A 21,974-nucleotide genomic window follows, 5' to 3' on the forward strand; every position below is an offset into this window, starting at 1 on the left:
TAATGAGCATCTGGACAAATGCAGATGCAGGACAATGTGACATCTGGAAGTTGGTGGGAATGTTCAGAGAGGTGGTTAATGACCCCAGATATTAATTGCTGAGGAGAATGTCAGCTGTGCTTCTACTGCCACTGAAACAGCTTCACTGTTTGAAGCCAGTCCTGTTTAATGTGTTAATTATGGAGTTGGAAAATGGCACAGCTCCTTCTCCATTTGTAGGGGCTTGTGGACTTTGCAAGGGCAAGGGGAGACTCTCCTCTTGCAGGGAAATTGTACAAACTTTGAGGTGGTTCTGTCTGTACTTCACATAACTGAAAGATTCTGTTCACTGCAGGAAAATAATGTTGTACCTGTAGGAACAACAGAAAAAAACCCCTTAATTAAAATGATGAATAATCGGATAATTTAAAACTTAATGAAGGAGAAATGCTACTATGGCCCTGCCATTCTAGTAAAACCAGCAGGGAAACAGGCTCCTGAAAAAGCCAACCAAACTAAAAAAGCTCAAAATCCCCTAAAGCTTTGACTCTCCATAGGAAAATCTGTCAATTGTTTCATTTGGAGGCAGCAGTGGTTGATCTGCCTGGAATAAAGAATTCTCTCTCAGACAAATGAAGAGCAGCTGCAGGGTAATACAGAGGTAAGATTAATTGTAGTTTCCAAGGATGAGGAATTGTAAATAGGATTCTTTTGGTGAAAGGATGACCTCTACATGCAGAAGCAGAAGCTTGCAAAGTCATGGTTAGGATTAAGTTCAAGAACTCTTTTTGAAGAACTGTTGGAACTTGAGATACTAATTCTGTGTTGTAAGGGGAGCAAATGTGTTAATTTAAACCAGAGGTTCTTTATACTTCTCTGCCTTTGTAAAAGTAGAGCTGGTATTACTAATGCCAAGTTCATACAATGAAGACAAATAAGAAGTGAAATAGAAGAAGTGAATAAATGTTTGGATTTTTTTCCCTGCAAGGTGTGTGATTAATGTTGCCTTACGTAGAAGTGGAAAAAAAAGTTTCAGAACTTACGGTTTTATTACTAAAAAGGAGGGTAATTTCTGTAAATTCAGCATATCTGCAGTAATTTCTGTGTCTTTTTCAGATACTGCTTTGCTATATGTAGAAATTTGCATCATCTGGAAGGAAATATGATGGATAGAGAAGGCAGAGTGTAGGATCTGCACCAAGGACCTGATTTAAAAGGATTTGGTTTTCCTGGGCTTGCAGCATGACCCGACATGAACCAGCCTCCCAGCAGCACTGAGCTCAGGGGCTTTGATCACGTCCAGAGCTGTGAGAGGACTTTTATTAGGAGGTGTTGAGGAGCTGTGTGAATACAGAGCGATCTGTGGGAAAATCTGTGATTGTACAGAAGAGACAGGACAGCCTTTTGCTGAGGCCTGGGCTGCCTTGTGATTTCCTTAAAATCTTCTATTTTCACTGAGCTTTTTTGGAAACTCCCCTACCTTGACTGTAAAAGTTACTCAGTGGAAAAAAGCATGCTTGTATAAATAATGCAAGATGAATTGTTTGAATATAGGAATTTTATATGTGGCTGTTCAAAGCAGCTTTCAAGCACTTTGATTGCATACTCATATTGGAGTAAATTACTTTTCATGTGGTTCTACTTGTAATATTTATTAAAGCAAAGAAATACAAGCAATCCTCTTTTTCATCATTCCTAGGGACAGCACTCCCTAAGTCACCAGGCTCCTCATGGAGAACCAACCATTAGAAATTTAGGTGTTTCATGGATTGGATATTGGCTAGAACATCCCCCTGGAGTGAAGATCTTCTAAATAATAAACTTCACTTGAGTGCTGAATGATGAGTCCAAACAGGCACTCAGACTGCAGCTGTAGGTGCATGAGCCCTTAAAGTAGAATTATTTTCCTAGGACATAGAGTAGATAAAAACTATTTGGACACTGCACACAGTTAAGAATTTTGAGGTACATTTTGACTTTCTAGTTGAAGCAGAGGCAGCCTCTCTGTTACTCCAACCCTTACCCTGGTGTTTGCACCTTCCCTGGGAGATCTTCAGGGCCTCTTTGATTTCTGAAGGCAGTTTGCCCTCATGCCTGCTGCAGGTCTTGGTGTATGTAGGCTGTTTCCTTCAAGAGCTGCTTAATGTGACTGAAAAATGTGAATCACTCCATCATTGCCTTTTTTTAGCTTGCCAGTTCCCGTGTCAGGGCTCTCCATGATCTCTGTCCCACTGGCTCTGTTACCACGGTAATCCTCCCCTTGTAAAGCCCTTTTCCCTGCTTCCTTGGTGGTTTATTGGTTAGAAATCTGAGTTTGCATCATGGGCCGCTTCCATTTAAGAACTTGCTTTTGTTGAGGCCAAAGCAGGATCTCGTCCCACTGTGGAGGTGGAGGGTTAGCGGGAGGGGAGAGGGCTGTGAATCCAAAAGGAAGTTGAGAGCTTTGAAAAGCTCCAATTAAAAATTCTCTGCGTGGTTAAACTCGGGAATGGGGCCTAAAGGTTAAGTTTGGCTTGCTTCTTTCCCACTGAAGTTTTAGGAAAGAAAAGAGGAGTCACATTCATGGAACAAAATAAACGAGTATGTCAAGAAGTAGTTGTTTAAGCGTGGAGACGGATATTCCTTATTCTCCTCCAAACCATCCTCCTCTGTTTATTATTTTTTTTCCTTCCTCCTCTTTCCATTTTTTTTAAGCAAGGTGATGGGAAGTGCCCGCTTGAACTCTGATTGTTTCAGCCAGATCTGCTGGAGGCTGTACTGGGCTGTCATTGACTAATGATAAGAGCTTTTTATCTGCAGAAAGGCATGTTCTCTATTCCCTTCCCCACTGCACTTTTACTCCTCATTGTAAGTCTCTGTCCTCTTGGCCTTTCTCCTTTATTTCCTTTCCCTGCAATTGTTATGCGCTCCTGCTTTTTGTCCTTCTGTCTCTATTTGTATTCTTGTGTGAGTAGAGACAGAGAACGAGCAAATGGGTTGGGAATTGTGCTGGAAACCAGGCTCCCCTGAGGATCAGAGCTCTTGCAGCTACACTCTCTGCTGCTCAGGTCAGAGCAGAGGTGCAACTGCATTGCTCAATACTGCAGATAAATGTAAGGCAACAGAATCTTGGCTATATATACCACTAGGTTTATATATAAATATATCTATATATATATCTCAGTGCAGCCCTCTGCCAGCCAGGTCAGCCAGGGGTGCGCTCTCTAGGGCTGTGTGTGTTGGTAGGATTTCTGCTGTCTGAGCTGGTTTGTCCTGTGCTCCCACCTCCCCTGTCCCTGAGCTAATCCACAGCCAGCTCGTGCATCTCTAAATGCTGTTATGCTCTGTAGGCAGACTCAAGGGTAGAACCATTCATGTGTTTAGATTTCCACCTCCCAGTGAAGCAAATGTCTGTGAAATCAGTCAGATTTTTTTTTTTCTCTGTCTGTCTCAGGAGACTGTGTATCCTGCTGGGAGGAATTCCATATTCCTCGCAGAAGTCTGTCTCTGTGCAGAGAGGTGTTTGTTTTGACGGGGTTCTCAATCTTCAGATGTGAAGCAAGGAAGTGCAGACTGTGTTGTTCAGTTTTTAACTCATCTTAAACCAGCTTGTGTCTGGAGAGGCTGCCCTGTCCTCCACCTCTGCTGCTCTTCTCAGAGGTTTGGTTTGTTACCTGTGCTGCTGTGATCATGGCTTCAAAGGCAGGCATGGAGCTGAGCTCTTCTTTTCCTTCTGTAGGGTTAGTTAGTGTTCAGCCAGGTTCTGTTCCTGCTGGAATTCACAACCCTGTTACCAAGGGAGAAGGGTAGAAACCTGCAGGAAGACCTGAGCTGGGAGATCAGGTGGGTTTAAAGTGTGTGTGGAAGTGCCCCATTGATCTGGATACTGCAATCCAGGATGGTGACTGATGGGGAGAATCAGATATAAAGCATATTTTCTTCACAAATCCACATAAATGCCTTAAGCATCAGGTATTAAACATGGAATATTAAAAAGTTAAAATATTAATTTTACTATTCGGAAAGATGGGCTAAATTATCACTATTTTGCCTTTTGACTTCTCTCACCTTACTGATTTTCTTCCTTGCTGGACATCTTTCTTTGACTAATGAATATAATTTTTTGCCTTCCAGTAGCAAATAGAGTGTTGGAAGTACAGACTTGTACTGCCAGCATTGCCAGTCTACTCTTGCCAGCTGATTAATCCTACAGCTTTGCTATGAGTCAGGTAGAAAAGGTTTCTACTTCATTCTGGATGAAATGTTTACCATCTGTCCTTCATGTCTGCATTGCAGATGTCAGCTGGACTAACAGCTGGAGGCCTGCTCAAGACTGGGAATGTTTATATTTCTAAAAAAAATTATCACTTTGCTTCAGCAAATGTTGCTTTTGCTTATGTAGATTTTAAATATTTTCACTCTTATGTTGGAGTTGCAGCACAGAAACGAGCTGCACTGTCACTGGTGAGCAGCTTTGACCCTCAGAAAGCTCTTCTGTGTAAGTCACACAGAGAGTGGATCCCTTGTGGAGGAAAACAGGGAGTTGTAGTGTGACAGACAAACAATTCCACATGCTGAAGATTTTGGGTTCGTAAGATGTTCCAAAAAGAAAAATTATGCTGTGTGAAGATGCTGGTGGTAAGGGTGGTATGGGGTTAGACTTCTGGAGACTTTTATGTAATGGAGAATTCTACTGATGTGGATTTTGGCTCCACTTGTTCCACTTGTTCAAGTAAATACTTGTTAGTATTTGCTGAAGTAAATAACTTATTTTCTTTACAGATAGACTTTGAAGACAGACTGGCCAAACAAATGCTCACACTGAACATTACTGAGCTGGATAGAGACATTTCTATATTGCTGTTTTTAGGAAAACCTAAAGCTTGGAACAAGAGACGTTTTGGCACATGCTCAAGGAAGAAGAAACACAGGCAATAGAATTCCTTAAATATATTCTTAAAGGAAGTCTGGAGCTAGTTTCAGGATTAGCACTGCAATGTCTGTGTACTTCTATGGCAGTATTATTACAGCACTTATATTTCCTTTCAGTGGAGTACTTAAAGCTACTTTTGGGGAATATTTGGTCAAATAGTCATACAATACTCTTAGCATCCTGTTCTTTATCTGACTGAGCAGTCTCTGTTCACTGGTTTGGTGCAGCAAGTTCAGTGTAGAAATTGCAAGGAAGAAATATTCCATCTATTCTTACATAAACTTGGGCAGGTAACTTCTTTTTAGTCTTGTCATTTAAAATTGCTGTTGTGACAGCAGCTGAAGAAGTCTTGAGAAAAATACATTAATTTTACTTTTTATTTACTTATTTGTTGATGTGGTGTAGATTTGACTGCGAATGAAAAACTGTCATAAGTTTTTAATAACGTTTTTTCTTGCATGTGCCCTTTTAATGTTTGAAAGCCATGCTCACCCTTTTATATTGAGTTGTGAGGGATATTTGTTTTGTTTTTTTTATTAAAGGTTGAACCCGAGGCCATATTCTGGCTGTAACAACTGATCACCCAGGTTATTTTTAGTAGTACCTGCATGACTGCCATCCACTGAAGTTAATTTGCTTTTGTAGGTTCTGGACTATGGTACAGCTTTGAATTTTTTTTTTAATTATGACAAGTTTGAATACTCATGTTAGTAGTTATTGAGGAAAAGTGTGCTTAGTGAAAGGAAAGACTGACACATTTGAAAGTATCATAATTAACCAATTAGAATAATTGTCTACTTTAGACTTATTTTTTGAATTCCAGAGGCCAACTGGAGTGGCAACCAACTTTATTTAAAAAAGGAACAGGCTCTGAAAGATAATTAAATATTGTCTGTCTGAAAAATTATGGTTCCCACATCAACCATGTTTACAGCAACTGGAAACTGTCTCAGTTTTCTTTAATCACGTCTGGGTGTTTCCAGCCCTGTAAAACATGAAACCTAATGGGTTTTTGTGGAAGAGTGGAAACTGAATAATAGTCATTTTAGCACTCACTAGATATTATCTGATAATTCTGCTAGCAAATGTTTGCAAGTGAGAGGAGGCTAATGGTGGTTTTTTATGTGATTTATAAATACATTGATTAGGGAGTTCTGATATGCCTCCCTTTTTGAGCAAGTATTTTAACCCAGCGAGAATCTTCTGCAGAGACTCACCAGCCTGTTTATATTGATTGATAGTGATTACTCAAGGCATTCTCCTGAGTAGAGCAGTAGAATTTATTTTGTATGTACTGGATAATGCTGCTAAATCCTGAGTAAGTACCTTACTGAATTATGCTTCATGAAGTGAATTGTGATTCAAGGAGCAATAGCTGAATTTCTTTTGATTTTGTTCCCTTAATAAGGGTGGTGATTAATTTGTTTATTTATTTGTAAATATTATTACTGAGAATAGCTTATTGGTTAAAAATACTAAGATAAAATACCAAAGATACGAAGTTAAAAATACTGAAATAGTTTTCTGGAGAAAACAATTTAAAACTTTTGGGATGTTCAACAGAGGAGCTTGACTTGAATCTCACATGATGTTCCGTATGATGTTATTGGTTTTTCTTTACCCGTTAAGTGTTCTCGTGGTATATGGGACTTCTAATTTTTCATTTTAATTTTAAAATAAAGGGAAATATTTTAATCAGAATTATTTAAAGTTAACTCTTTTTTAATGAGATTTTTCTGTCTACTTGAGTTTGGTGGACAAGTCAATTTATATGTGGCTTTGCTTGTCACCAAATACTTAATCACTTTCCAGCTTGGTGAGGTGCAGTGGATGTCACTTACACTCTCACAGCCGGACTTCCCTGTATCTGGAATTTTCAAAATGAAGTCAACTCTCTAGAAAACAGCATGAAAACATGAAATGGTGAATAAAATTACAGCAATTTGGTGTTTGTCTTCATTTTGCGCTTTTTTTAGCTTTTAAGGCTAAGGTGGTCTGGAGAGAATCTGCTTTGGCTTTAGATGAGTACTCCTATTCTTGACGCAAAATTAAGAAATGCTCAGTACTGCGGGGGAAGTTTGATTCAAAAATATGAACAGAGCTGTTGAATTTGTTTTGTTCCCCTTCTGACTCTTCCAGTTCCTTGCCTCTCCCACTCCGAGCGGCGCAGGGGGATGTGAGGGTTGTAGTAAGTTCATAAAACTCCTGCTCCTTCCTCACACTTTTCCTCTGCTTCAGTCTGGGGTCTCTCTGTGAGATGGAGTCCTTCAGGCTAAAGCTGCTCCTGCCTGTGTCCTCCATGGGATGTGGTTCCTGCAGGACACGCCCATCTGCTGTGGTGTTGGAGGTACAGCAGTAAAAAGAGTTCGGAATATAAACTTTAGAAGCACCCATTGGATGTGACAGTGCTGCACCTGGGAGTTCTTGGGAGTAGAGGAGCAGCAGCGAGAGTATGGAGAAGCATTTTATATGTGGCTATATATATTTATTCTGTAAATAAATGCTATGCAGTATGTGGATATTGCACTAATAATTTTCATGCTGTGTCATGTTCTCTGTTCCAGGGAGTATGACTTCTGCAACGTCACCTATCATTTTGAAATGGGACCCCAAAAGTTTGGAAATCAGGACTCTCACAGTAGAGAGACTATTGGAGCCACTTGTTACCCAGGCAAGTGTCTTTGGTTTGTTTTGTTCCTTCCTTCAGTGTGATGCTGTATTTACTCTTTTTATGTAATTATCTTCATAGTATTTGATAATAAAAACATGAGCAGTTTTTGTTCATGATCTCAGCTGGAAAGCTCTGTTCAAACGTGTTTAGAGGCTCTTGTTGTAAATAATTTATACTCTCAAAATGTGAGCAGGAATACAGTAGCAACAACTATTTACTTACGTTTGTCTTATAAAGCAATTTAGAAACTTAGCAAACAGTCAGTCAAAGATAGACTGAGACATGCTCCTGGTTTGTTATTTCACTGTGAAAGACAGAACCCAAAACCAACTATCCAAATTACAGAAACTATTAGAACTTATTTCATTTTATGCTGCCATTACTAGGAGTGTAGGTAGAGGCCTGATGCCTTTCTGTTTCTGAGTTGCTGTTTATAATGGAAAGCTGTTTTTTAATTCCTGCAAAATGATGTCTCTGTATGGTTCCTCTGCTGTTTCAGTGAGTCACTTTGCAAAGAAATGACATCTGGTTGTCTTTCTTTGTTTTTGAAAAAGAATTCTGTTATTTCTCTACAAATTATTCTGGACATGAAAGTCTCTAACTGTGTACATGACTTTGCAGACTCAAGACAGAGTTCTTTCATTCTACATGGTGATAAAATGGTAATTGACTTCCATTATAAACACTGAAAATTTTATTATTGATATGAAAGACAGACTAAAATCCTGAATTCACTGTGAAACCAACTGAAAATGAGGTTGCCAGCTCTCTCTTATTCTGGTGCTGGCCCAGCAGTTGAAGCTGCTGTGCCCCAAGCTGTGTTGTGAAACCCAAGTTACTGGGTCCTCTGTGAGGGAATTTCCTGTTCTCCTTTTGCTTTATTTTCCATTGCTTTGCCCAGAGAAGAGAGAACATCAGCCCAGAAGGGAAAGCACCATTGTAGCTTCATAGTTTCACCAGGTACTGGGTTAACTTTGGGCTCAGCTACACCTTTGCACCTTTGTTTGATAGCACGCTTGAGCAAATGTAAATCAAGAAATTACAAGTTGAGCTACAGGACATGGATTGCTTCAATGATAAAAACCTGTGTTCCCAAGATTGTATTTTGATGAGGAACAATGTGTTTCTATTTTAGCAGCGTGTCAAGGAGACTAGGGAAAATAAAATGCTGTCAAGAGAGGGTAGAGAAATGTTAGGCTATTGTTTTATTCAACTTCTATGAATATTTCCATTCTGATTTCTTCTTTTCATAAGTTTCTAGATAATATGGATAAATAAATAAAATAAAAACCTTCTTTTTTGGGCATTTAGTTTGATTTCTTGTATTAGGGAAATAAGTTGTTTTGCTTGTTTCCCTCTACTTTGATTCCAGTGGAGTATGCTTGACTAAAACGTGTTTTATATGTTCCACACAAACATAATCACGAAAGCTCCAAGCGATGAAAAATGTGTTACCTTCAGATTGTGTTTATCTGTTGCATTCCTAGCTGAGGTTATTCAGCTGCTCTTTCTGTTTTTCTCAGATAAGTTAATGATCATCCCAGTTTTAAAGACTTTTTATTTTTTCTTCTCTGCCTGAAGTTGCTTTTGCAGTCTGGTCAGGTGAGGAACAGTCTCTGCTCCGATTGCAATCTGCCCGCGCAGCGGCAGCCTCCCTGAGATGCCACGTGCAAAGATTGGGATCTCCTTAAAAAGTTTCAAAGCAATTTCCTTCCTGAGAGGGAGAACATCTAATTTGAAACTTTATCTTGGCAAATAAATAAATAAATAAATAAATAAATAAATAGGTATTTAATCCTGTTCAGTTTGAGCTCTGAAATCCACTTGTGCATTCAAGTGAGCTGCTGAACGAGGAGATCACAGAGATGGGAAGTTCTTTCCATAAGGAAAAAGTTTTTCATGGAAAGAATAATTAAGTACTGGAATGGTCTGCCTGGGGAGGTGGTGGAGTCACCATCCTGGATGTGTTTATAAAAAGACTGATGTGGCACTCGGTGCCATGGTTTAGTTGAGGTGTTACGGCTGGGTTGGAGTTGATGGTCCTGCAGGTCTCTTCTAATCCAGGGATTCTGTGATTGTGTGATTCTGTGAAGTCATTGGAACAGGTCACTGGATAGAAGAGAGAGATTTAATGGCCACAAAATGCAGCAGAACTTTGCAGCAAAAGTTCCTGAGCAACTTTTGAAGGCAGACCTACTTCCGTAGAGTAACTCAGGTTGGAAAAGCCCTCCAAGATCATGGAGTCCCATCTGTGACCAGTCCTCACCTTGTCTGCAGCCCAGAGCACTGAGTGTCACATCCAGGTCTTCCTTGGACACCTTCAGGGATGGGGACTCCAAACCTCCCTGGGCAGTTCCAATGCCTGACCACCCTTTCAGTGAAGAAATTCCTCCTGATATCCAACCTGACCCTTCCCTGGCACAACCTGAGGCCATGTCTTCTCATTGTCTTTTTAGTTGTCTGGGGGCAGAGGCCAATCCCCACCTTGCCACCATCTCCTTTCAGAGAGTCGTAGAGGAGCTTTGATCAGCAGTTTGGAGCAGATGAAATCCTGAGTCCCCTATAGCTAAAATTTCACTGATCCTGTGGTTTCCATCACCACCAGGACAAATTTGTGTTATTTTGGTATTCACACTTGAATAGTCGGAGTACCCTCTTGTTCTCCAAGATGTGTATGATTTTGGACAATGCTGGAAAAACTGGAAATCATTGTACACAAGTTTTAGGGCTCCTAAAATGCTGATTTAGTCCTTTGTATCTGTGAACTTAGACTCTAAACTCAGTGTATATATAGGCCACATGGCTGAGAGATTTCCAAATGATGGCGCATCCACTGGTTTCTACTGATACTTCAGAGAGTAATGCAGAAATGTGATGTGGGTTTGACAAAGAACAGCTTCGTGAGTCAGGCTTGCAGAATGGTGCATTAAAAGTGAATTTTAGACAAGTTCATTAGTGTTCCAGATGAGAAAATATGGATAACCTTGGAATTGATTTAAAAGAAATTATAAGACAAGAAGGTTGTCTGAGCTGGAGGCAAAGAAAAAAAAAAATGAAAATCCATTAACTGATCATGAGAATGCATTAGAAATGACAGAACTGCATTTATTCTAGGAAGCCCTGAACTAGCAAACTAATTAAAACTTTGTGTGACTGTCAGAGATGTGAGAGGGCTGGAGCTTGCTGGGGTATCTGTTCCCAGTGCTTGTTGTCATGGTGGAAGAGGAGCAGGTAGGGCCTGTCATGTCATTTATGAACTTGCCATTTCTGAGATTTTAGGAGAAATCAGTGCTGGGAAAAAAAACCCCGTCAGAATTTCTGTTCTCCACAGCGTTGAAATTACTAATTGAAATGTGTTTCTTTTCTCTGGCTTTAGTGTCACAATTAGCTAAAAAGCATAAGGTAATTATATTTATTGCTAGTCTTGTTTTCTTGTTTTTTATAAATTTTATAATTTTTGATTCCATGACATTTTTGTAAGGAAATATATAGCTAAAACATATTCTCAAGGCTTGCTGCGTGTTGCTCTCACCTTCCTGCATAGTAACCGACTGGATTGCCATTTTATTTGTTAGATTGTGGGTGGTTTTCTTAAGAAAAAAGAAGTACACTTTTAGGAAGGTTTTAATTGCAACTACACAATATTTTATGTATAGCTGAAAAATAAGACTTTTGGAGGTCTATAAGGAGTCAGGGAATATTTTTTATGTTTCTGGTGATTTTGAGTGGTAATTAAGAACATGAATGCAATATATATATATGTTAAGAAGAGAAAAGAAATAAATGCCAACTATAAACCACCAACATCCCTGCACTTGTTTTTTGGAAAAATGCCAGAAAACAGTCACGTATGTACACATGGATGAAAAGATGAATGAGCTGTGTCAAGTTTTTGAAGGTGAGATGAGATTTGCTCTCTTGCTAAGATTTTAATTTTTTAATGTCAGTCTGTGGTTCTTTTCATTAATTTTGCCTAGGAATTTTAAATATTCAGCCTATGTGGCTGTTTTACAACCGTGCCTTTACTACCAGAGCCATGCAGCAGCTGGGCCTTTTAGGATCTTTACCTTTTTGGACTGTTATTTGTTACTGCTGAGTTTTAACAACAGCACAGATAATGGTGAGCGTTCCTGTTGCTGATTGTTCATGAGTGATTCTGGTTTTTTTCAGTATGACACATTTTTGTCCTTCTAGATTTGCTGGGAAGAGACAGTTTCTGAATTGCAGGTTATGTTTTGTGGGTTTTTTCCCAATAAATTTAGGATGCCAGTTACAGCATCTTAAAGGAAGCAACAGTATATCATAAGGCAGACAAAACCAGTTTATTAATGATTTTGCATTTTTCTAAATAATAGCGTCACTCAGTAAATTAACTGCCTATACCTATGAAATAAATAAGTAATTGGGTAAAATTCCAAATAGTTTTATTTCATGTAGTTTATGTAGAAAATCATAATAATCGTGGCTGATGTTATTATTCATTAACTTGGGACTAATCCAATCCCTTGTACTCCATGTTTGGAAAATGGGCAAATGTCTATATTGGCATAAATATATAAATAGAACTGTATTCCTAACCATTCCAGTTAATTAGCTATTGTTTACATTTGATGAACTTTGGTTTTATTGCACTGGAACCCTAAATCTGGTGTGCTCTTTTCCATGGAAAATACATTATTTGTTAGTCTTGTCAGCTGCATTTGAACCACAGCTTTACTTTTGTTGGGTTGGTGAATGCCTTTGGATATTTCAAACAAGTCTGGGAGAAGGGGGGTGATAGAGCACTTTATGCCTGATACCTGTTGCACTTGTTTTAGTAATTGCACTGAATTCTCCAGGAATTTCTTTATTTGATAGATAGATTCAACTGAAGTTGCCTTCAAGAAAGACCTAAGGGAAAATGAGTCATAAAGGTTTATTTTTTGATCATTCAAGCCCAATTCAGTTGTAAAATAGGGTCAATATTCAATATAATATTAATGATATTTAATTAATTTATCATTAATTATATTAACAGAAAATTAGTTAATATTTAATAAGGTAAAAATGCAATATTAGGTCAGTATTTTACGTATATATTTTTTTGGGGTGGAGGGGTGTGTGTATGTGTGTGTGTGTTTTTAAACCTGAACAGGACTATTGTCCCAATAGTGAAACTAATTCTTGTTTAAGCTCTTTCTCTCAGAGCAGTCCCAAATCTGTGGTGTTTCTAGGACTGTGTACCAGCCTTCCCTGGCATGGATTAGGTGATGGCTGTTCTGTGTTGGGGAGACAAAGTCAAATCGTATCACTAAAGGAATATGGAACTTTTCTCTCTGAAACTGAACTTTAAACATTTTTATGAAGTTGTTATTTTGAATAGGAGGAGAATCCTCCTTTCTATCTCCAGCATTATAGAATCATACAATTGTTTAAGTTGGAGAAACTCTCTGAGATCATCAAGTCCAGCCGTTCTCCAGCACTGCCAAGGCCACCACTGACCCATGTCCCCAAGTGCCACATTGACACAATTTTTAAATCCTGCCAGGGATGGGGACTCCATTACTGCCCTGAGCAGCCTGTTCTGGTCCTTGAGCACCCTTTCAGTGAAGAATTTTTTCTTGATATCCAATCTAAACCTCCCATGGCACAACTTGTAGACATTTCCTCTTGTCCTAAGTCTGTACTCTATATTGTTTAAAATAATTCCTGAACTGAAAACTACCACCTGCCTTTTTACTTCAGGAAGTTTTCTCAATCATTGCCTTCTGCAAGGGGCATCTGCTGCACTATGGCCATCCCTGTTTCTTGTTTGCCATTGGATTCGGTAACTTCTGTGCTTCTGTGCCAATTCTAGTTGGGATCTTCTCAGTGTGGGGACTTTTTGCGCTGTCTGGGAGAACCTTTAACTAAATTTTGTCTTTTCTATTTTTACTCTCCCGTGCTTGAAAGCTGCAGGGTATTTTTGGTATGCAGTCTCCTGTAAGGTCTGGACCTTGTCAGTCTGTGCCTCCCATTTTATTCTCTGTTTAGTAGTGGTCATGGGTGTGTTTGTACTTTGGAGTTTATGCATGTGCAGGTTGGCATTTGCAGGGGGGAGAACGAGGACTCAGAGGGCTTTAATTCTCGTCCCTTGCTCCCATGTTCTGCTTTTATAGAATGCTGGTTCTTAACTCAGAGCAATGCAATATGATGGCTGCTTTTTTCTCCTCTGCTGCTGCACAAGGAGAGGTGGAAAGATGGTGAGAAAATTTTTCACTGGTGTATCGTAGCTGGAAATGTAGATTGTGTTGGGAGTATCTTAGGTGTGCAGTAGGCTATGACTAAGAAAGCTCACGGCTAAAATGAGCCTGCTCCAATTTGTAATTCTTTCTATTAAATGCGAGATTTTCCATGCATTGGATAACTCCTCATTTTCTTCATCATTAGGCAATTATTAGTGGCTCGGAGTTACCAGAAAGTGTTTTTGTCTTTATGCAATATGGACAAAACCATTTTCTTAGCAGAATGGTTTGGTTGGAAGGGGCCTGAAAGATCCCCATGTTCCAACCCCTACCATGGGCAGGGACACCTTCCACTATCCTAGGCTGCTCCAAGCTCTGTCCAGCCTGGCTCACTCCTTCCTGTAAGTGCAGGGAAAAATTAGTGCAAGCAGTTTCAGTGCTGGAGCCCAGGAATGTCCCTGATCCTGTCTCCATCCTGTATCCTGAAATAGTATCTTTGGAACTTGTCTAGACAGCTTTCTAACCCAGTTCTATTCTTGCAGATGGTTTTCTGGCGGCTTTCATGGAAGACTTTTCAGAAAATGTTCTTGCCTGGGATTTCTAAACTCTAATCAGGAGGATCAAACTAATTATTGAGGTGTTTTTCTTCTGCCTGTGTCCTTGAAGATGTATAGAGAGACCCAGTGAAATAGAGATGAGCCTTTTTCATGTCCTCAAATCCACAACTCAGCAGGTTCTTAACAATCCTGTTGATTTAATTTGGGTCATCCCTGTAGAAGGGGAACATCCAAAGGTTTTGAGGGAAAATTGGCTTCAGTTGCATTTTCAGCTGATTTTTCCCAGTTTGCTTGAAAAGTAGTTCTGTGTTTTAGAGCTGTTTTCAAAATATCTTGTGAACTACCTGTCACTTCCAAAATTTCTCAGGGTCAACAAACATATTAACGAATTACATTCGCTTTCTTTTATGTTAAAAATGCCAATTAAAGCAGGATAGGTATATCACCTTAAATTTTAAAAGGTGATTGCATAGTTAAAAGGCTGTGGCATTGATACAAAATAAGAAATGGATTTTCATTTTGGCCGATAATCAAATTCTTGTTGGTATCATAAACTTTTGTTTAGTCAGAGTCTTTGGCACATTTTTTTTCCAGTGGTTAAATTAAAGACTTCAGAATTACTGCAGCAGATGCAAGTGCTAATATACTAATGTATAAAACTGGAATGTTTGTAAGTCTAGGACATTTTTGTAATACAAATGTAGTGTTTTAGCAGGGGAGTAACTTAGAAAAAAATGTTTTTCATATCACTAAATGTGAATCCAGTGAATTTAAATAAAGAATTTTTGTCACATACTGTATGGGCAGGATCTTGGTATGGTTTGTTAAGCAGCAACTTCAAAATAGCTGTTCAAATATCCAACTGAATGTGAGCTCATGATAAAATGATCCTTAAGTGCATCAGCTGGTGATAAAGTAAATTTTATTTAGGCATTATTATTGTTGTAACATAGTGTTTGTTAATGAGATTATTATTGGAAGGATTTCCTCTTCTCAAAAAAGCTGTTGACAAATTGGAATGAGATCAGAGAAGAATTGTGTGAATTACTGTGGTTTTGTCTTTTAATGGAGGCCTAAAGACTTTGGATGTATTTCATCTATACAAAGGCTTATCAATTAAAAAGAAATTGTCTTAAATTTGCTGCCAGTATAGATTTTGAGACTATTTCTGGTAGCACTTAGAGTGCAAATAATATTCTACAATTCTAATCTAAACTAAACTAGAATATGGGATTCACAGCCTGAAACTAAAACAACCAAACACTAAACACCCTCAGCAAGGATTTTGGAGTAGGCATTTGCAGAATATTAACTTAGTAAGTTAAGAGGTGTTACGATATCAACCAGTATATGTTTGTGTATGAGCAAGAGGTTGTCTTGTAAGTGAAGATCTTTATTAATCCTACAAAATCCTCTGGCTTGAAAATGAAATTATAAGTGAATATAAACTGTAAATAAAATGTAAATTACATACAAGCTGGAATAGTACTCCTAGAAAGATAGGAAAATCAGCACTACCTGAATCTTTGATGAAGAATTTGATATATTTTTGAAGTGTGCCACTCATGAGGCATTTTAAATCCTGGAGTCAGTTTGGGCATCTCACTCCAAGGAGACATTGAGGGGCTGCAGAGAGAGAAGGGAACAGAGCTGGGGAAGGGTCTGGAGCCCCAGGAGCAGCTGAGGGAGCTGGGAAAGGGGCTGAGCCTGGAGAAAAGGAGGCTCAGGGGGGACCTTGTGGCTCTGCACAACTCCCTGACAGGAGGGGACAGCCAGGGGATTGGGCTCTGCTCCCAGGGAACAGGGACAGGAGGAGAGGGAACGGCCTCAGGCTAGGCCAGGGGAGGGTCAGGTTGGATATTGGGAAATTTTTTTATGGAAAGAGTTGTTAAGGGAGTGGAGTCCCCATCTCTGGAAGTGTCAAAAAACGTGTGGATGTGGCACTTGAGGGCGCGGTTTAGTTGTCCTCTGTTAATGGTTGGAATTGTTGATTGTAAAGGTATTTTCCAAACTTAATAACTCTGTGAGTTGCTTTAGGTCCACTAGGAATCATAAAACCAGGAAAATAATTGCTGGAAGAACAAAACCCTGCAGTAATGGGTCTCTGTGTTTTGGAGAGGAAACAGGGAACAGGGTTGCTTATTTTCTGTCATTGATCAGATTTGCCAGGGGAAAGAGAAAATAGATACACCACCCCTGTGATTAAATATGTATGTTTCTAATGACTTCGGGAGCAATTTGGATATTGAAGTTTGCAATCCATCTTAGCTTCATTCTTCAGAGTGATCTGGAAATCTTACTCACTTTCTTCTTTTTCATTAACTTCATTAGCTGTGTGTGTCATCAGTCTGCAAAAGTTAGAAAGGATAGAAAATAATCCTAATTACAAAAATAATACCCTAATTACAAGATTTTGCTTTGAGGTGTTAATTATCCTAATTCTAATGATCCATGTTCTGAGAAGCAGTGGCAGTTTCTGTTCCATTGCCCTTCATTATGTATTTCTGAAGACTGACTGATTTATTTGCAGTTCAGAGGATTCAGGGCATGGGTACATGGATATTTTTGGTTTGTTTTTTGTTTGTTTTCCATGCTAATTTGTTTGGAATATTGATTCCATTGGGTGAGCACCTTTTAATGGATCTAGGTAGACTTTTTGGTTATCTTTGATTGTTTTATGAATTTTTTTTTTTTTGTACCTAGAGAGATCTGAGCTTTTAAAGATGACGTTGATTTTCAGCCAGAGAAATTTAGAAGTAATTTTGCCTTAAGAAAATGGTGTAATTGTGCCTTAAGCACATGATGCAAATTACCATATTTATGTTCCTGTTTGATAAATTGATTTTCAGTATCTTTTCTCACAAGCTTATCAGTGGTTGGTGTTCTTGAATATTATGTGTCTGAGCAGCACATGCTCAGACTGGGGAGAAATATCCTCTTCTACTTGTCTTTCTCAATGTGATGATTAATACTTTCCCTTCTATATACTGGAGTTTCTCTCTTATTTAGTCTGTTTCTCTGTACTCCTGTAGTACTTTGGTACTCATTGATGAGACTTCAAACCTTTCACTAATTTACAGCGAGAGTATTAAGGATATGTCTCATGCTTAGCTTATTCAACACAGATTAATTCAATATTGTGCAGATGACCTTTGAAGAATACACAAGGAATATTTCACTGCTGACTAGAAATCTTCCTTTTCATAGATATCTGTTTTTTAAAAAAAGTCTTTTTAATATCCTAAATGAAGTCAGAGCTAGAATTTTCATTCTCATTCAGTTTCTTGGGTCAGTGTGGAACAAGGGACTGTCTACACAGATTTCTTCTCTTCCTTCATAAATAAAAGAGTGTTTAGCTTTAAAAAAAAAAAAAACAAAAACAAAAACAAAACAAAACAAAAAAAAAAACACCAAAAAAACAAAACCCCAAAACCAAAACAAAACAAACAAAGAAACAAACAAAAAACCCCACCAAAAAAGCATAGTCATAACAAAGTAACCATAGCACTCAGTGTGAGTATTGGTCTTTATAAACCTGTTTTAAAGATGAAAATAGATGAAATCAACTATACATAACATTTTAAACTAAGAAATACAGCCTAATTTTCACTCAAGGGACTGGTAGTGTGGAAGAGGATAAACCAAAAGTTTTTTGTTTGCATGGCCAGGTTTTGGTAGAGAGGGAACTACAGGGTCCAGTGAGAACCTGCTGGAAGCTTCCCCAAGTCCATGGAGCCAATTCCAGCCAGCTCCAGGATGGACTCACCACCACTGGACAAGGCTGACACCTGCACACTTTCTTCCTCTAAATCCTTATCTCGTTTGTACAAACAGTTAATCTCTTAAGTTTTCAGAGAAGGGCTTTGGAGAAACAAGATTTGTAACAGGAAATAGTTTTTCTGATTCATGTCATCTTACTCCCTAGTAATGAAAATGTATTGTATCTGCTTATGCTAATAATAAATACGTCCATTGGAAGGTGTTCATGTAAAAGCATAATGAGTCCAGTGTGTTGAATGGCTTCTAAATATGGAGTTGTTTCCAGGGAATATGTATTAATTTATTCAATTTTTTCCCCAGTGAATTACATATATCTACACCCTCAGTGTGGAATGATTAAGCTTTTACTACTCTGCTTGAAATACTTTAATTGGCAGGTAGCTTTATACTTTTCTGACAAGAATGCAAAATCTGAGGGAAGTGCATGCATATGAGGCATAATATCTATATATCTATATCTATATCTATATCTATATCTGTATCTATATCTATATCTTTTTCTTCTTTCTTTTCTGTCTTCTCAGTCCATATTCTTTAAATCTGCTTCATTCCTGTGTTCCATCTCATAAGATCTCTGTGAATGGTTTGATAGCCTGTATTATTTGTATTTTTTGTTTCTTTTTAAGCTGAGGGACTCAGTGCTTTCATGTATGTGCAGTTTGATACTGTTGACTGTTGGGATGTGGTGGATTAACAAAAGTTTTTGGTAGTGTTTTTACCTTCATGGAAAAGTGTATGGTTTTTATTTGAGCAGTTCCTGTCTGACGCAACTGAAGTACTTGTTAGAGTGGCTGGAAACATGCAGGTGTATCCTTGGTGTAGTGCTGTGATCAGTGAGTTAATTTTATAATGGTCCATATCCTGTAAAATAAGCATTTCCTTGTGAGTCACTTATATGATGATTAAATCCACTGTCCAATAAATATCTTCATTCTGGAGTTTCTGAATTCAGCAGCATTACCACTCACACATTCAGGATGTGTCAGGGTCACATCATTTAGTTCCAGCCAGAAATCACTGCCACTTTACACACAACCCTTGTCATCCACAGCATATTTTTAATGGCATTACTGCAACTCTCAGGAATTGCTGAAAGATAATTTAATTGTGCTTATGTTTGAGCACAGAAGAAGAAAGTCCAGGCTGTGACCTGATCTCTTCCCTTCCCTCCAGCTCTGGAGACAGAAGTTTCTACTTCCTTGCTGGTTTGCTTGGCCAATAAGAGGAAATTAGGAACATTATCTTCTATTTTCATATTTCTTTTGGTACTTCGTTGCTAGAGATTTCAGTCTCTTTGTTAGGAGCTTTCCTGTGTTTCCACCTTGGTTGTCTGTCAGGTTTTGTTTTGTCCTTTCAAAGGGCATCCTGTGAGTCCATCTCTCTACTTACATTTTAGTTATTTTGAGTATTGTGTAGAAAGTAGAGTTAGATTTTTGTTGAGAAAAGGCGGGGAGGATAGTTTTTGACACTGGTAAAAATGCAGAAGTTGTACTGGTCTTTAAAGGGTTTGGTCTCTTTTAAAAATTAACTTTCTTCTAGCAGTAGACAAGCTGCAAGAGTGGAAATGATAATTGTAATCATCATCCTAGAGCTTTTTCAAATGTTTAAATTTTACTGAACAGAAGTTACTAAGCACTTTAAAACTGAAACCTGAAATTCTGAGCTCTGTTTAGCAGACCACTGCATAATATTTTATACATCTTTAATGAGAGATTAGTAAGCATTTGTTCTGCACACCTCTCAGCCTTTTTCACTGAACTGAAAGTATCCAAGAGTAAAATTGATACAATCAAGTTACACAATTGTGTTCTTTTTTCAAGTGATTGGCCCTGCAGCTTTCTCAGTAGACATTAGAGTCTGTGAGGGATGCTGGCGGTGAGGTTTGTACTTTGGTTTTTGGTGGGTTTTTTTGTGGTTTTTTTTGGTTTTGGGGGTTTTTTTGGTTGCTTAATTTCAGTACTGTTTATTTATTTTCATTGTTTTGTGACTGTTTTGTGACAATCCAGCACCAGCCCTTTAGGCTGGATGAGCCAGCAAAGATGTTAAACATCCATAGATCTTTTATTTTACATCTGTCATGGAAATGAGATGGGAAGCCTGGAATGTAATTTTGTACTGAGCTGTGTATATATTTTGCACTGAGTTTTGTGTATAATCAAATAGTGGGCTTATGCATACTTTTGTCAGCAAAGAAATTAGGAACCAAATATGTCAAAAACTAAGAATAAATTAAGGTGCTATATGAGCTTTCCCTTTCATCAACAGTGATGCTGCTAAAGCTGATTTGTCCTGAAGTGGGATAGATCCTTCTAAAGTCTTCTGTAACTTTCCTACAAGACTGCTGGGACAGGGAACCCAAAGGATCTTAAATTTTCTGTAACATCTTTGTCCTCCTGGGCTCCCCTCCAGCCCTTTGTTCTCACCAATCGCTTGGGTTTGTCACCAGGCCCCATCCTGTTCCAAGATACCTACAGAACTTAGGAATTGCATGTCAAGAAAGTGAAATTACATATTTTTGAATTGGAAGGAAACGGACTGAAAATATTAAAGTTCTCAGTCTTTATGGAATGGAATTTTGTGAAGGAAAGAATTTTTAGAACATCGGAGGTGAGGGTGTGAGAAGTTCAGTTTCAGATTTTAGCTTCCAGTAGTGACTTTATGAAGGATCATCTTACTGCTCCCACTTGACCATTTTTATCTATTCTTTCGAATACTTCCCTTGGCCAAAAAAAAATCTAGTTACTGGATCATCCGTCTAGGTCCTGTGATAATTTCTTCTTTTTTTTTCCTTCCTCCTTTTTCTTCCTGGATCTGAGACCTGGGTACTCTTAAATTCTCTTCAGAATGATTACTTTTTAAAAAAGAATTAGAAATCACTGCAATTTTAACCCAGAGGTTGTTGTGCTTTTCTTCAGGCCACACTCTGTGGTGGTCCTTGATTTTCTCTGCCAAACTCCTCAGTAGGTCCTTGCTTTTCCAGTTGTTGTTTCAGTGTTCCTTAAGGCTCCCATGGTAATCTGCTTCCAAGTTCTTCTCTACCCTTGACTCTGACACAGCTTTTGAATTTGTGTGTTTTTATTACAGGAAAGGGCAGAAATCAGCAGGGTTGCATTTATTAGTTTAGAATTACTCGTTTTAGGGAAAATCGTTTCAGGTTAACAGCGTGCTGGGTCTGGATTCATTGGCTGGCTGCATATTGAGTTTCATGAGGCTTGTTTAAAGAAATCTTCATTGGAAAGTTAGTCCTGTTAAAATTGTTTCTGTGGAACTGGCAGCCTGAGTTGCAAATTTCACATTGAATTGCTGGCAAATACAAAGGTAATGCACACTGTGGATGAGTCAACTCAGTTGCAGTGAGTCAGGAGCTCTTCTAAGGTGTCTTTTACTGATGTGGCCATCAGAATGCTGAGGCTTTTGATGAAGGAAGGAAGGAAGGAAGGTATAAAATTAAATGTAATATATAATTTTTTATATCCCTTTTCTCCATCTCACTACCCAATACTGTGCAGAACATTATCCTGTTGATTTCCTCGTCGGTGGCTGCTCTGAACTTGCACGAGGCTGCATCGAGGTGGAGATGTGGGGCTGTCACTGTGCACTCTGTGAGGTGATGGATTTGTCACCACAGTTCCTGAACGCTCTGCAAGGAGCTTATGGAGCCAGAAAATGAATATGTGTAATCAGCATCTCATTTCACAAAAGTCCAGCAGGGAAGCATTTCCATTTCCATAGGGTGGAACTATCAAAAAACTTAATTGTGGTGTCAAAATGTGCCTTTGGCTGGAGTCATTAAGTCCTACTTTTGTCGACTGAGAATATGTGGGAAACTTGATATTCATAAAGCCTTTATTAACATTTGTAATTTTGTTTTA

General features: G+C 38.6%; 1 protein-coding gene across 2 annotated transcripts in view; it reads left to right on the top strand.

Annotated features, from left to right (window-relative positions):
* CTNNA2 (catenin alpha 2) overlaps positions 1-21,974 on the top strand; it is a 469,159-nt gene that overhangs the window by 53,378 nt on the left and 393,807 nt on the right. For both annotated transcript variants that reach the window (XM_066317287.1, XM_066317288.1), the window contains exon 2: positions 7,456-7,570. In XM_066317287.1, the coding sequence (XP_066173384.1) occupies positions 7,461-7,570 (110 nt within the window). In that variant the 5' untranslated portion in view covers positions 7,456-7,460. The remainder of the gene's footprint in view (positions 1-7,455; positions 7,571-21,974) is intronic.

Source organism: Sylvia atricapilla, chromosome 4 (genome assembly GCF_009819655.1).
Source record: "Sylvia atricapilla isolate bSylAtr1 chromosome 4, bSylAtr1.pri, whole genome shotgun sequence".
In the NCBI taxonomy this organism is placed as follows: domain Eukaryota; kingdom Metazoa; phylum Chordata; class Aves; order Passeriformes; family Sylviidae; genus Sylvia; species Sylvia atricapilla.